This window comes from Thalassophryne amazonica, chromosome 7 (assembly GCF_902500255.1).
Source record: "Thalassophryne amazonica chromosome 7, fThaAma1.1, whole genome shotgun sequence".
NCBI classification, from domain to species: domain Eukaryota; kingdom Metazoa; phylum Chordata; class Actinopteri; order Batrachoidiformes; family Batrachoididae; genus Thalassophryne; species Thalassophryne amazonica.
Window position 1 is genome coordinate 7,044,865 of NC_047109.1, and position 17,115 is coordinate 7,061,979.

Below are 17,115 nucleotides of genomic sequence, written 5' to 3' on the forward strand. Positions count from 1 at the left end.
TTTTGAAGCTAGAGCGAAATTTTACTCAGTTGATGAGTAGAAAACTCATTTTCAGATGGCTTCTTCAAGCCTTCTTCAGATTTGACCTTGATGGAAACTAAATCACTTTTAAAAAGTAGTTTAGGATGTGTTTTTCTGTTTATCGATCTAAATAAAACCATACTGTTTATTTGACGCTGGCTAAATTAGAGGCCACATTAGGGTCAAAAATGTACATTTGATCTTGGTCTCAATGTATATGTACTGTCTTTGTGTATTTGTAAAAATAATTAAATTGCACCCATCAGGTCACAGAATGTGGGAGTTCTTCTGTGACCAGACCCTAAAAATGACTGACTGAGGATTGTACTGGAGTCTCAGGGTCCACAGGAGGAGACGTTTCACATCTCTCACACACTCTGAATATCATGCAGAGGAGTCGTAGTGCCTGATGAAAACTTCAGGCTGTACAGTGAGCTGAGAAAGGAGGATGTGATGGATAGAAAAGGAGGCGTTGGAGGAATCTGGGATCAGGTGACTCACTGTCTGTAGTCTCGTGACCCTCGGCTTGCTTACAGAGGAACCAAAGCATTTAGTTCCTTTCAGCCTGCATGTCGTCTCATCACAGTCGTGGTGGGTGATGCCTCTGTCCTCACAGAAGTCGCTGCTGTCCCATTAGGACAGCTACACTCAGCTGTTTCAGGCTGATACTCCTTCTGGGATGTTAGACATCTTGCAGACCAGGGTTCTTGTGGTTGATCCTCCAGTCAACTGTGACCCACCAAATTCAAGTGAGTTTGTAAGTATGGACTGCAACAACTACACGGCTATGACACTGTTCTTTATTCCAGGACCTGTGTTTGTAAATCCACCATGTCTCAGCTGTGCTGAGACTCACTGAATGCATGCTTGAATATCGGCAGCACGTCTTTGCAGCCAGTGGGCCTCATGTATCAACGTTGCGTACGGCGATATTTGAGTGTATATGGGGTGTACGCCAAAACGGCTGTGCTACTTGGCATTTATCAATGTGGTCGTTGGCGTACGCTGCGCTGAAAATATACTCCAGGTCGAGAGGTGGCGTAAATTATACACCAAAATGAACCAGCACTGGAATCCACATAAAAATGAAGATGATCAACATGATAAATAGTGCCATTATACAAATCAATGCATATTTTACATAAATAACACTTTCCTGATTATACTACATAATAATCAATACAAATCCCGCCTTTGCGGGATTGTTATGGAGCACGATCCGTGGTCACAGCGCTGACAGGAAGGAAAGCGCTGCTCGCCTTTTTCTCCAGACTTCAAGCCTGGAGCCAGAGCAGCGCTGAGCTTAACTTCATGTGGTGTGATCGTTTTAGACAATGAAATGAATAATAACAACTGTAGTTCCGTCATTCCCTTAATTCGTCCGTTCTGCAACCAGGTTTTGTCGTCTCCATTCGGTTGTCACAATAAAATAAATACAGAAATACATTTAAAAAATAAAGAAATCTGACAGATTAGGCGTGTCTTATTAATTAAACGAGCAAATATCCACATGTCAAGAATTATTGACATGTGAAAAGAGAATACAGTGGTCCCTCGCTATAACGCTATTCACCTGTCGTGGCCTCTGAGTCTCGCGGAGTATTTAGTCCAATTTTGCATGCCTTTTTTTTTTTTACAGTATTCTGTTTTCTTTGTATCTGTTTATAAGAATCTTGTTGCCCAGAAGAGAAAAGAGCACCAACAACTACTCATAACTGTATTTGTCACACGGAAACAGACACCTGCTGCAGCGAGATGTGAGTGGGAAAAGGCGCAGAATGTTTACACATGAGAGAAAAGTGAGAAAATGTTCATGCCTGATTGAGAAAGTGTATAAACTGTGTAGTGAGGGGTTTTACAGCTTTGAAACGTCTATAATAATTGTAAAAAATAATGCTGACTACGTTGCGGTTTCGCGTATTACGGGCTATTTTTTTAGAACGTAACTCCAGCGATTAATGAGGGACCACTGTAACACTTTATTGATTATATACTACAAAACAATTGATACAACAGCCGCTTTTGACGCTCTATTGGCACGTGTCATGATTGGTGGAGTTCTTTTTCATTGCCGTCTTCCCGGCTTCTATGTCGTAAAATGAGGGTGTGTCTGAAGCGGAGTCTGAATATTTATGGGTGTGTTTATTATAATTACGATCGTTTCCACCCGCCGCATTTATCAAGATCACGTCAGGCGTACGCCAGAAATGGGCAGGTGCGCACTGCTTGATACATGTCACGGTGACTTTGGTGTATTTCAAGTTTACGCTGTAAATTTACACCACAAGTGCGCAACATTGATACATGAGGCCGAGTGTGATTTAATTTGGGTGACCGGGCTGCTTTCTGGGACATCCTGAAAATTTGCTGGATCCCCAGGAAGTTAGTGGACATAAAAGCTGGTGTGTACACAGATACTGTGAGTGCTGTGCAGAGTGGCACCAACGTCTGACTTTTTCCCAATGACGTCTGCCATTGGTCAGGGATGTGTTCTATCTCCTATATGGTTCATTGCTTGCAAGGACTTGGCAGGGTTGTGGAGAACTGTGGCTTCAGTTCCTTTGTTTATGAGGACAGGTTTGTCAAATCTTGACTTTTGGGGACAATGCTGTGGTCTTTGTGGAATCAGTGGGTGTCCTGATGGCACCACTTGAGAAGCTGAGTGAGGAATTTTGGTTTTAGATTTGTGATTGTCGTGGATCAAGACGAAGAACTACACATTGAATGATTTAATGGACTTGGACATCAGAGGTGTATCTGTTCGGGGCCAAAGTGTTGAATTGTAGTGAGATTCATGTCAATGGGTTATTGACCATTGAGATTGGGAGACACCTGGGAAGGGTTTATGCAGTCATGTCACTAGAAAGAAGTGGTTTTGGCAATGCAGATACCTTTGCAGGACAATAAAGGTTCAAGTCTTTAAGGTCACATCTTCCTGTGTTACTGTATGGTTGTGAGATTTGGACACAAACCAGTGACCAAAGGCAACATCTGAATGTCTTTAGTACTTGGACACTTTAAAGGGTCCTTGGGTACCCTTGGAATGACATTGTGTCAGATGAGAAGTTACTTTGGGAGACTCGGATCAGGAGTATCACTTATATTGTGAGAGAACATGTGGCATGTTTCTTTGTGCTTGATCCAGCACGCAGGTCCTGAGGACCACAGCAACTGCAAAATCATGCCTGGCTGTGGCAGATAGATAGCTGCTTTTGAGAAGTTGGGGTGGACTGGTTGATCTGCCTGGGTGGTTGCCATCCAGGTAGTTTCTTCATGTGGTCCGTCCAGCACAAGCACACGTCTGCAGAGCTGACCATCAGTGGCCGTTGGGGCACTAATGCTCTTATGATGCAAAGCCTGATTGTGACAGTGAAACAAAATGTGAGTTGAATGGAAAGAGAAAACTGAATGTTGTGTTGATTTCAATAAGTGCAGGATGGAAACCAGCAGACGTGTTGTCTGTGCACAGTAAATTTAAAATCAGCACCTGCGGTGGTACATTCTCAAAGACTGACACTGAGAAAATTAGTCTTTAGGTACAGCTGCAGCCAGCTGTGTATCAGAAAAGCAGGAATAAGGTTTGTGATGCTACAGGGAGAACTGATCAGGAAAACTGCAAAATGCTGACACACTATTGCGTGTTTGTTTAAGCAAATCTTTTTCCTGCCAGCTTGCGGTGGCAGTGCAGTGGGTTCTCTCGATGGTGTCCAATATTACAAACACTAAGGGAAAATGTAAATCTTTCATGTGGGAGGGGATTTTATTTATTTATTTATTTTTGGTCTGACAGAACACATTTGGCAGCTGCTCATCCAAATGTGATTTGAATGAGTTTCTGTGAACTTCCTCCCTCTGAGTGACTCAATATTTCCCCCTTGTGTCCCCTTTCGCTGTCGTCTGCTTTTGTCTAAAGTGATAAAGTTCACGTAGATGAGCTGTTAAACAAAAGGTGTGTTGTTGCTCTGACCTTGTAGCATCCGGTGACGTGGCAGCCGTCCAAAGATGGGGATCGCCTCATCGGGCGCATTTTGCTCAACAAGCGCATGAAAGATGGAAGTGTACCTCGAGACTCAGGAGCTCTGCTTGGTCTGAAGGTGAGCTCATGACTCTTCCATGTTTGCCATAACTGACATAAGCTGTGGAATCATTGTGCCACCCAACATTTGATATGAATGTTCAGTGCTGTGAAGAACTTTGTGCCCCCATTGATCTTTGACACATTTTAAACTTTATGGCATCACTTAAAAAAGAACTTAGTTTCTTTTTTTGTTATAAAATTATGCCCTTTAAATCACAGTGAAAACAAATCACTGTATCATGACAAATTAAATACAATAGTTCAGTTTATTTATACACCACCAAGTCACACCAACGTCTTCCACACAATCAAAGTTGAAGATTACCCATCCCATGAGAAAGTGTAGTGGTGACAGTGGGAAGGAAATATTCCTTCAGGCATTTATCGATTTAATTTTTTAGTGACAGGATGAAACCTCAAGCAGACCAGACTTACTGCGGCGACCATCTGCTTTGGCCAAATTAACAAATAAAACAACACAGAATTGTGAGAACATTCAGGGATAGAAATATTGCAGCTATTCAACAACATACAGTGATAGAGTACAGATGGATATCCAGGACAGGAAGACCTGAGTCCCAGAAGAACAGCCTCCATCAGTCATTTCACCAATGCCAGGTCAGTCAAATGATTAGGACATTTCCCAGTTCCCAATTCTCACCCCAACCCCCTTATTCCACAAGTTCTGGAACTCACAGGTTCCCACTGCAAGATGATGAGTCTCTTTGAGATGTGATGTTGTGTCATCTCAAAACCAATATCTTGGAGAAGTCACAGGTTTGTATTAGCAGAAATGGAATACAGTGGTTGCTCGCTATAACGCAGTTCACCTTTCACGGCCTCGCAGTTTCACGGATTTCCTTTAGTGCAATTTTGCATGCTTTTTTTTTTTTAACAGCGCATTGTGTTCTGTGTCCTTATCAGGCGGGCCGGTCGCAGCACCGATTGGCATCACCGCGATTGCTCTCACTGCCTCCAATGCGCTTACTGAGTCTGCGGGCTTGGTAAACGCAGCAGTGGGCCACGCACACTGCCCTCGTGTCTGCTGTACGGAGCTGCGTCAAATCTGGCAACAGGTCCAGAGACTACGCTCGCTGTTTTGATCCAGATGTTGATCGCAGCCGCAGAGCTCTGTGGGACCGGACCTCCTCATGGATACCTTTTGCATTTTTGCAGCATGGTCAGAAGACTGAAGAAAAAAGATGAATCAGTGGTTGCTCCTCTATACACTGTTCAGGCTAACAAGTTCGACCAATTTAATTGTTGCAAAATCAAAATGGAGGCTCATATATATATATATATATATATATATATGCTTGGGGAGTAGCGGAATACATGTAATGGTGTTACGTAATTAGAATACAAAAAAAGGTAATTATTTCGCTACAGTTACAGGAAAAAGACATATTCAGATTACAGGTATATTTAGTAAAAATGGGGATTAGTTCCCAGGATTACAATTTTAATGCATTTTATGATATTATCTGTATGTAATATTTTTTTTTCTTTGAAACAAAAACGTCTCTTCATTCACAGCGACATGACGTCTCCTAATCGGGCAAAATATTGATGAAGTATCCGGATGTTAATGCATTTTCAATGGAGACTTGCGACTGAACACACTCAGAAAAATGCTCGCAAAATACGTGTTAAAATGCCATTTTGACCTGGATATCAAGCCAGTAAAATTAAATTACATTAAATTATGTCAGGAAAGTATTAAACTTACTCTGACACACACACATTCCCAAATATTAGTGGTGAAAGTTACACAGATCTGCGCTGTTCAAGCTGCTGAGCTGAGGCGTCCTGCTGTAGCAGCTGTGTTCAACACAGCTCCTAAAACCATTACAATACATTTATATACGAGGTCTATTAGAAAAGTATCCGACCTTATTATTTTTTTCAAAAATCATATGGATTTGAATCACGTGTGATTGCGTCAGACAAGCTTGAACCCTCGTGCGCATGCGTGAGTTTTTCCACGCCTGTCGGTTGCGTCATTCGTCTGTGAGCAGGCTTTGAGTGAGGAGTGGTCCACCCCCTCGGCAGATTGTCATTGTCAGGAAATGGCGGAATGATTTGGGCTTTTTTTCCATCAGAATTTTTTCAGAAACTGTTAGAGACTTGCAGCTGGAAACCATTAGAAAAATGTATCTGGCTTTCGGTGAAAATGGCTTGGTAGAGAATAAGGAGTATAGGGGAGAGGAGAATAAGGAGTGTTACTGTCGCTTTAAGGACAGCCCCCAGTGGCTGTGGGGCGTGCCGCACTCCGAAGCCGCCATCGACAGGCTGAAAGACCATTTCATTTCTAAACGGATGGCTGTCTGGATCCGTGACCATCGTGTGCCATTTCTCTGGTTATCACGAGAGCTGGACATATGCCGCATGGCGCACAGCAACGCTGTGATGAAGCCTCACGGGACATGTTCTGGCATGTCCAGGCACAGCCACAATTTCTCGGATAATCACTCGATGGAAAACCACCGACAGCTGTCTGAACGTCATCTGAAAGCCGTCCTGTGAGACCAAAACGGAGGTGGTTTTGTCTCGCTCCAGTAGCGAATCCATCGTGACACGCGACGCCTCTGCTCGGCTTTCCATGACAAAATCTCTTGTTAAAAGTGAAATCTGCCGGACAATGGTTGATGTCCAGCTCTTGTGAGTATGTGGTTAAGACTATTTATATTTAGTTTCTTTTGTCTGTATTAGCATATTTGATATTGGAGTAATCCAGAAGTAATTGCAAGTAATCAAATTACATTACTTTAATATTATGGTACTTGGATTACGTTACTGACTACATTTTTCAACAGGTAACTAGTAACTGTATCGGAATACATTTTTAAAGTAACCCTCCCAACTGTATCTGTGTATATATATATATATATGCACTGCTTACATTTCATCAGTTTGTAAGTGGTGCGCACTGGATTTAAAAGAAAAGAAAAGCTGATCAGCCAAAGTCCAGAGGAACATGTTGCAGGAAGCAGTGACAGAGAGAACCGAGAACAGCGGGATGAGGGAAAAAATCATTACTGATTGAATGAAGCTCCTGAAACGCCCTGTTTGTGTCAGAGCAGTGCCGTGCCGCGTGCTGTCCGCTCAGCAGCAACCAGCCAACACGACCTCTCGGTCCATCCGTCTCTCGCCTGCCCTGTCCAGATCCTCCTCGCTGGCTCCTGGTGGTTACATAAAGCCATTTCATTTAGCAGACTCCCCTAAGCTCTGTATGTTGGCATTCAGCTGCCATTAAGAGGGATTTTTATTTGCATGATGTTGGAGCAGCTCAGGCCTGTGCAGTACAGCTCTGGCCCACGGGCCTGGGCTGGTTCAGAACCAAGAGTGTGTGTTTGCAAGGACCAAAGCACGCCAATGGATGTTTCTTCTTTTTTTTTAAGAAAGGCACTTTTAACATGGGCTCTTTTCTTGTTGTGCTTTTATTGGGAACTCATCCCTTGTAGCTAAAGTCATGACTACAATAGGACCCTCAGAAAAAAATCTAATAAAATCTGTCTACCCCAGAGCTGCGTACTACACTCTGACTTTACTGCTGGACAAATGAATATGGAACATGAATATTGCAATGTTTGTTCAGTACTAACATAATGCTAACTCTGTCACTGCTGCTCTTCTGCAGGTGGTTGGAGGCAAGATGACAGAATCTGGTAGACTTTGTGCTTTCATCACCAAAGTCAGGAAAGGAAGCCTAGCAGACACTGTTGGACACCTCAGACCAGGTACTACCAGCACGCACACAAACACTGATTGACTAGAAGGGCGCTAACACACACGCTAATCTTCAACTGCTTGTCCAAGATCAGGTCGCGGGGGCCTGGAGCCTATCCAAGCATTCATAGGCCATGAGGTGGGGTACACCCTGGACAGGACACCAGTCTGTCGCAGAACTGTTTATTTAAAGTTGAACTCACAGCAAATATAAGATTTTATTCATCTTTTGTACTTACTGAAACGTAGTGGGAAATTTGTTTGTGTTAGCAAAAAAATGTTGCTACCAGTAACATCAGCGAGCCGCGCCATGTTGGAAGTACAAATGTTACAGTGTTACCATAATTTCCAGACAATTCGCCCTATTGACGTATCCCATAATCCCTTGCGCACCAGAGTCGCTGCAGTCAAACAACATATAGAAAATCCACATGATGACAATTGTAAATGAATATTATATTACAAAAATGTATTTTCTATGCTTTTCGTCATGTTAATAAGAGACTGCTGTATGATACCCTGAAAACTTGCTACGACAATTATAACGAATAATCCGTGTCTGCTACGTTTAATCTGCGTGGAATTTAATAAATGCAAACCGAATTTCAGACATATTATATATATTAGTCTGGAACAAAGAGGACAAACAGTGTTGTAAAGAACAATAATCAAGATGTTAAAGAGCAAACTTCACTTTCCCCCCGAACGACATGATCAGGAAGCGAGCGGAGCTCACAGCATCTCCCATTGAAAATAACAGAGAGACAGCCTGTGATTCTCGCATGTTTACATAAAACAAACGCAATAACAACGTCTATAAATCCAGAGAATATATTTACAAGAGTTTTAGGCACAATATAAAAATAGTTTTTATATTGTGATTTTAATGGTGTCTGTGTGCAGCGGTTAAAGTGCAGCGTGATCAGAGCGTCTCAATGCAGTTCTCAATGTTATGGAGATCTCGCAGCGCGACAACCTCTCCGAGGTTTTTACGGGATTTGAAACGTCAGTAGGGCGAATAGAGACTGCTGATGCAAATTAGCCTCAGGCTAACGCTGGTGCAATGCATCAAATTGTTACATTTTAGTTTAAATTGCACATGGTCCCTTTCAAATAAATTAAATTAAATTGAATTGAATTAATACGGTCAGCATATGCTGTGGTGTGACAGGGGTGTTAGCTGTGCCCACCACTGGTTATTACAATACTATTACAATCACTGTTTTTTTTTTTCTGCTATCATTCTCATTATACCATCTGTTTTCTGAACCCACTTGTTCCAGTTAAGGGACATTATGTCATGTTATCTTGTTACACACAATATTTATTTCTATGCATGTGACTGTATTAATAGTATGTCCCTTGGGCTGCTCCCTTGTTTTCACTTGGGGGTCGTCACAACAGATCCAACTTGGATCTGAATGTTGATTTGGCACAAATTTTACACCGGGTGCCCTTCGTAACGCAACGCCACATTACTTGGAGAAATGTCGCAGGGGTGGGGTTTGAACCGGGAACCTTCCGCACTGAGACTGTCATATGATTGTTACTGCTTGTCAGGACTGGACGAGGGCAGGACACAAATGCAGGCTCGACAAAAGGAAATATACTTAAAGGGTGGTTTATTCAGGCTTGGGATCGTTAACAGCAAGGCAGTCCACGGAGCAAAAGTACTTGACAAGGATTAAGCTGAAGACGTGGTCCAAAGAACAAGCAAGGTCAAAACATGAGCAAACAGGTATGTCAGAGCAGAGGCACAAAACAGGATCCAGAACACAAAACAGAGTCCAAAAACAAGGCTTGGCAAAACAAGAACGAAACAAGAGGCTGGTACGTGAGTGAATCAACGAACGAGCGGGGAAGAAGTGAACAGACGCAGGTTAAATAGGGACAGGTGTTAATCAGGAAATGAGGTGCACGTGGAGGAGGAAAGGCCTGGAAAGGGGGGCGTGGTCAGGTGACAGCTAAGAGGCCAATGATGCAGAAGGGCGGTGACAAATGGGCAAGAGAATGACAGATGAAGGGGCGTGGCTGACTGAGAGGACAAAGTGCAGGTGCGGAACTGAGAGTGCAGTGATCCGGAAAAGACTGTGGAAACAATGAGAGACTGACAAGCAGGAGCAAGAGAAAGGTGATCAGATACAAACATGACAGTAAGAGATAGTACAAAGAAAACATGAACACCACCCTAACTTGAACAAAACTGAAAAGCATACAAGAACGTGATAAGTAGAATCATGGGAAATAATACAATAAACCTACTTAGAACAGATAGAAGAAACTACAAGAAAACAAAACTGAAAACCAAAACCAGAAATACCCAAATACTCAACAGAAGAGAGAACAGTAACATAAGCAAACAAACACTAAATGCAGAAACATAAAAACAGACTGTGAATAAACTAGAATGGAACTAAAACATAGCTGTAAAGTAACAAAGAAAGAAAGTGACAAAGCAATATGAGAACATTGAATAAACGTGAAGAAAGAGGCAATAACAAAACATGACTAAAACATAACTGAGGTGAAAAGTAACAAAGGAAGAAAGTGACAAAGCAAAAATCAGAACATGGAAAAAAAAAACCCCACATGAAGAAAAAGGTAATTAACAAAACGAGGCTGATGCCAAAGGAACAGAACTAAATGAAGAAGGGACATATGGGCTGAAGCCTGGAAACGGCCGGGACATGACACTGCTTTTGTTATTTTTACAGCTGTCATTACTCTTATTCCTAAAACGTCTTAAAAACAGCTCATCTTGCTTTGTAAAGGAGTGTTAAAATGTTTCAGAATGAACATCTTCAATTTCAATATACAAAACTGTGTTGGTATGTTTGTCTTGATCAAACTGATCGTTCCATCAACTTTCATGTAGCTTAGATGAAAACATTTTGAGTAGTCCTGCTAACAAACAAACAAACACCATTAACCTGTTTTGTTGAGGTACCAATAAAGTTAAAGGGTTCTGTAATGTTCCAACATGCTCGGGAACTGTGTGGTTTCTCCAGCTTGCACCCTAACTGTACAAGCATAGCAGATTTTGACATTTACGTGTTCTGTTTTTGCAGGTGACCAGGTGCTGGAGTGGAATGGGAAACTTTTGCAAGGAGCCACATTTAAAGAAGTTTACAATATCATTCTAGAATCAAAGCCTGAGCCTCAGGTGGAACTTGTGGTCTCTAGGCCAATCGGGTGAGAGCTCACTGTCACGCTGAATGGCACAATCATCTGAGTCCAGTTCTGATATTCAGACCAGTAGGATTTTCAGCTTTGGGGAGTTGTGTTTCTGTTCCTCAACTGAAGTCAGAGGTCAAGCTCAAATTTCTTAGCCCCAAAATAATATATCCGAAAATGGCAAATTTTATGGAAATAAGTTCAGATACCTATATTTGGCCCAACAACAGACAAGCGTCCTGTCCAGGGTGCATCACACCTCATGCCCTATAACTTCTGGGATAGGCTCCACCCCCCCTCAGATATTGTCTTGTGAGTGAACGTGAACATTTATGTAATGAATAATTTTAATTTGTAGAGCACCTTTCATACAATACAAGTGGTTTAATGTGTTTAACATCAACATAAACACAGTTTAAAACAGTTATAATGTCAGCAACATTACAATACTTTAAACTTTAGAAAATAATGAAAAACAACTTTAGAAAGTAATGAAATCCAAATGGACTAGCAATTACTGATTAGACACATATCAAAAATCCCAATGACAAAAACAAAAACAGCAATATCTCCAAAACACAAAGAGCAATTTCAATTAAATTTGGTGGATAAACTCAGTGGACCATACTCTTGCAAGACAAGTCATGGCATAGGTCGAAGTTCAAGGTCAAGACAGATGTCTGAAATGCCTAATAACCATATCTCAGGAACTAGATGAAATACTGAAACTGAAACCTTGTTCATTTATTCATTCCTTACCATATAGACACACAGCCACCTTCATCATGTTGGTTGACTGCCTAATAGTGACACAACAATAGAGACCTCATCTTCTATGATGTGACATCTTTATTAAAAACAACGTAGTTTTATGTATTTTTTCTTTAAAAAAAGATTATCATTAATCAGAGTGATGTGCAGGGTGATGGAAGTGTTTCAAAAGCACTTCAGATACTAGAACTCCTCCATTAAATCAAATTTCTGTGGAGACAGCTGCACATTCCAAACTGAAACTAAATATTGTGACAATTATGTCTCAAATTGAAACAGTATCACCTTGCTCAGAATAAATCACCTCTATTATGTGGAAGCAATTTTGGACAACTGGAAAAGTGCTGCAGATGTGGTGAGGGAGACAGCTAGGAAGGTACTGGGTGTGACGTCTGAACAGTGGAAGGAAGACAAGGAGACTTGGTGGTGGAACGAAGATGTCCAGGAAAGCATAAGGAGAAAGAGGTTCACAAAAAAGTTTGGGATAGTTGGCGAGATGAAGAAAGTAGATAGGAGTACACGGAGATGTGGTGTAAGGCAAAAAGGTAAGTGGCAAAAGCGAAGGAAAAGGCATTAACAAGTTGTACAAGCAGCTGAATTGTAAGGAAGGAGAAAAGGACTTGTACCGATTGGCCAGACAAAGGGAGAGCTCTGGAAAGGATGTGCAGCAGGTTAGGGTGTTAAAAGATACACGTGTTAATGTGCTGACAAGTGATGAGTGTGTTGAGATGGTGGAGGGAATATTTTGAGGAGCTGATGAAGGAAGAAAATGAGAGAAAGAGAAAAAGCTGGATGATGTGGTGAGAGTAAATCAGGAAGTACAAGAGATTAGTAAGGATGAGGTGAGGGCAGGTATGAAGAGGATGAAGAGTGGAAAGTCAGTTGGTCCAGATGTCATTCCAGTGGCATGGAATGTATAGGAGAGATGACAGTGGAGTTTCTAACCAGATTGTTTTATAAAATCTTGGAAAGTGAGATGATACCTGAGGAGTGGAAATTAAGTGTGCTGGTTCCTGTTTTTAAGAACAAGGGTGATGTGCAAAGCTGCAGTAACTACAAAGGCATTAAGTTGATCAGTCAAGCCAAGCCATGAAGTTATGGGCAAGAGTAGTTGAAGCTAGGCTTAGAAAACAGGTGAAGATCTGTTAGCAGCAACATGGTTTCATGCTGAGAAAGAGCACTACAGATGCAGTGTTTGCTCTGAGAGTACTGATGGAGTATAGAGAAGAAGACCAGAAGGAGTTACTTTTGTGTGTTTGCAGATTTAGAGAAAACTCATAATAGGGTGCCAAGAGAAGAGTTGTGGTATTGTACTTGTATGAGGAAGTCTGAAGTCTGGCAGAGAACTATGTGAGTGTAGTTCAGGACATGCACAAGGATAGTGTGAGGATAGTGTGACAGCAATGAGATTCACAGTAGGAATGACCGACTCATTCAAGGTGGAGGTGGGATTACACCAAGGATTAGGTCCGAGTCCTTTCTTGTTCACAATAGTGATGGACAGGCTGACAGATGAGATCAGAGAGGAGTCTGATGAACTCGTCCCACCTGCTCAGTGATGTTAATCAGTGAAATCACCTGCTGAAGTCAGTGGCTGCAAAGAAAACCTGCACTCTCTCGGCCCTTTCTGGAATAGTTTGGACACCACTGATCTAGACTGTACCTGATGCAGTGCATTGTCTTCTTTGTGACCAGTCTGCTTTCCTTAGTCCAGCGAAAAATCGCGACAGTAATTTGTCGAGCTCTTCATCCGACAGTGCTTGTATTTCAGCGACAAACGTTCCAGCAAAAACTGCAAATGCCTCCAGGTGGCATATGGTGTACTGGATTTGTTTTTTGTTTTTTTGTTTTTTTTTTGTGGTGGCAGGCCTCCACCTGCCTCACCAGCTTGTTTTATGGATTTTGAATTTTTTATCTGACCGTGAACAGAGGGTCTTTGTAAATGGCTGCTTCTCGTACTCTGTTGTGTTGTCCACAGGCTCACCACAAGGGTGCGTTCTTTCGCCCCTCCTTTTTATTATGTATACAGACAGCTGTAGGAATTCTCAAGACAACAGTTATTTGGTTAAATTTTCTGATGACACTGTACTGTTGTCTCTTCTTCATGGTTCAGAATCAGACCACGGAGCTGTTTTATCAGATTTTATTTGTTGGTGTGTTAACAACTTTTTGGATTTAAATGTGTCCAAAACTAAAGAAATGATCATTGACTTCAGACGTAACAGGGATGTGGCCAAGGAGAGTATCATACACAATGAAAAAATGGAACTTGTCACATCATATAAGTATCTGGGGACTATTTTTGATGACAAGCTGAAGTTTGATGTGAACACAGACGCCATTGTGAAGGACAGCAGAGAATTTATCTTCTCCATAAACTGAACTCTTTTTCTGTCAGACCTGCAATCCTTTGTCATTTTTATCAGTCTTTTATTGAGAGTCTTTTGTGTTTTTCATTTATCTGCTGGTTTCACAGCCTCTCAGTGAAAAACAGAAACAGCCTGAACAACATTGTTAAAATTTGTTCAAAGATTATCGGAGTGAAACAAAGAGACTTACACTCTTTTTGTAATCAACAGATCTTCCGGAAGGCTGAAATCATCTTGTCTATGTCAGGTCATGTTCTTTTAGGAGAGTTTTCCCTGCTTCCTTTAGGACGCTGTTATGCATCCCCGGTGTGTAGAACCAACCGGTTTTTAAAGTCGTTTATACCTTCGGCGGTTCGACTTTTAAATACTCCATAGGTCTGCCATGTTTCTATTTATTTATTCCTGCTATTCATTTTAACTTCTTAAGTCTGTTTTATTTGTTTTTTATTAGTTTTATTGTTGTTATATATTGTTATTGTATTTTATTTTTTTTCTCTCAAATGGACTGCTCAAATGAAATTGCCCCTTGTGGGATTAATAAAGTTGTTGATTGATTGATTGAGCGCTTGTATTCAGCGACAAATGTTCCAGCAAAAACTGCAAATGCCTCCAGGTGGCTTATGTGTACTGGTATTTGGTTTTTTTTTTGTGTGTGTTAGAAGAATTAGCTCAGTCAGTCATCAAAACAAATCCCGCCATGTTTGTGTTTAAGCTAAGCACCGTCGCTGCTAGTGTGAGTGCATGGTGTTCGTGGCATGCAATAGCACAAAATGTATAGAACCAAAATTTCACACTAAATTAAACACACTAAACCAGAATTGCACAGTAAATGGAACAAAATGGCACGAATGATCCAACAACAAATAATTATCGAAGATAATGTTTTCATTATCGGATTATCTTTTTAGATAACTTTAAAAACAATTATCAGACTAATTATCTTCCGATAAATTTTTGTCCAATAACTTTTAGACAGATAATGCAGTAAACAAAGCTGAACAGCAGCAAACATTTTTAAAATTTAAAATCAGTTGAGTACCTACCTGTTAAAAGTTTCCTAACTTGGGTGGGACAGATGTATAGTCCCACCCTCTGCAAAGAGAGCTGCTTCCAGGAGAAACAGCTCTATCCTCTGCAGGCAAACGAGAACTGGTCACACACACACACACACACACACACAAAAAAAAAATTTCTTTAACACCATACTGATACGCTGGCAATATCACCCAAGTCATCCAGAGGCATACATTTTTGGTTCAAATTTTAACCAATCTAATTTTGGACAAGTTATTTAAAATTACTGTCATGTCTGAAGGGCAAAACTTGCACAGTGCACTTTTTACAACATTATAACACGTGCGCACATCATAAAACATGCACACGGCACTAATAAATGAGCGCACATTCTCTCCACATGCAAAACATTTTGCGATGACACTTCCAGGGCTCCATAAAAATGCTTGTTTTTACAAATAAAAAATGGAATATTTTACAAGAGCACTTTTATCTGTAAACACCAACACACGACACGCCACATTAACGTGTTGGTTGACATAATGAATGACTGAACCAATCAGTGTTGAGCAGAGGCACTATAACCCAGAATCCTTTGCGATCTGTCTGTGTTTGTTACAAAACCTCAGAATTAGTGCATTATTCAACATTAAAAGATATATGTTATATTTTAACTTTGTACAAATGACAGAATTGACATTAATGGAGTTATTCTATCAGTATTCACACTAAACCATAAGTCAATCAATCAATCAATCAATTTTTTTTATATAGCGCCAAATCACAACAAACAGTTGCCCCAAGGCGCTTTATATTGTAAGGCAAGGCCATACAATAATTATGTAAAACCCCAACGGTCAAAACGACCCCCTGTGAGCAAGCACTTGGCTACAGTGGGAAGGAAAATTCCCTTTTAACAGGAAGAAACCTCCAGCAGAACCAGGCTCAAGGAGGGGCAGTCTTCTGCTGGGACTGGTTGGGGCTGAGAGAGAGAACCAGGAAAAATACATGCTGTGGAGGGGAGCAAAGATCGATCACTAATGATTAAATGCAGAGTGGTGCATACAGAGCAAAAAGAGAAAGAAACAGTGCATCATGGGAACCCCCCAGCAGTCTACGTCTATAGCAGCATAACTAAGGGATGGTTCAGGGTCACCTGATCCAGCCCTAACTATAAGCTTTAACAAAAAGGAAAGTTTTAAGCCTAATCTTAAAAGTAGAGAGGGTGTCTGTCTTCCTGATCTGAATTGGGAGCTGGTTCCACAGGAGAGGAGCCTGAAAGCTGAAGGCTCTGCCTCCCATTCTACTCTTACAAACCCTAGGAACTACAAGTAAGCCTGCAGTCTGAGAGCGAAGCGCTCTATTGGGGTGATATGGTACTACGAGGTCCCTAAGATAAGATGGGACCTGATTATTCAAAACCTTATAAGTAAGAAGAAGAATTTTAAATTCTATTCTAGAATTAACAGGAAGCCAATGAAGAGAGGCCAATATGGGTGAGATATGCTCTCTCCTTCTAGTCCCCGTCAGTACTCTAGCTGCAGCATTTTGAATTAACTGAAGGCTTTTTAGGGAACTTTTAGGACAACCTGATAATAATGAATTACAATAGTCCAGCCTAGAGGAAATAAATGCATGAATTAGTTTTTCAGCATCACTCTGAGACAAGACCTTTCTGATTTTAGAGATATTGCGTAAATGCAAAAAAGCAGTCCTACATATTTGTTTAATATGCGCTTTGAATGACATATCCTGATCAAAAATGACTCCAAGATTTCTCACAGTATTACTAGAGGTCAGGGTAATGCCATCCAGAGTAAGGATCTGGTTAGACACCATGTTTCTAAGATTTGTGGGGCCAAGTACAATAACTTCAGTTTTATCTGAGTTTAAAAGCAGGAAATTAGAGGTCATCCATGTCTTTATGTCTGTAAGACAATCCTGCAGTTTAGCTAATTG

The 17,115-nt window shown here is 41.1% G+C and overlaps 1 protein-coding gene across 44 annotated transcripts in view; it reads left to right on the forward strand.

The window, feature by feature from the left end:
* rims2a (regulating synaptic membrane exocytosis 2a) overlaps positions 1 to 17,115 on the forward strand; it is a 725,652-nt gene that overhangs the window by 418,511 nt on the left and 290,026 nt on the right. For all 44 annotated transcript variants that reach the window (XM_034173773.1, XM_034173780.1, XM_034173800.1 and 41 more), the window contains 3 exons: positions 3,996 to 4,115; positions 7,740 to 7,839; positions 10,897 to 11,020. In XM_034173773.1, coding sequence (XP_034029664.1) covers positions 3,996 to 4,115; positions 7,740 to 7,839; positions 10,897 to 11,020 — 344 coding nt within the window. The remainder of the gene's footprint in view (positions 1 to 3,995; positions 4,116 to 7,739; positions 7,840 to 10,896; positions 11,021 to 17,115) is intronic.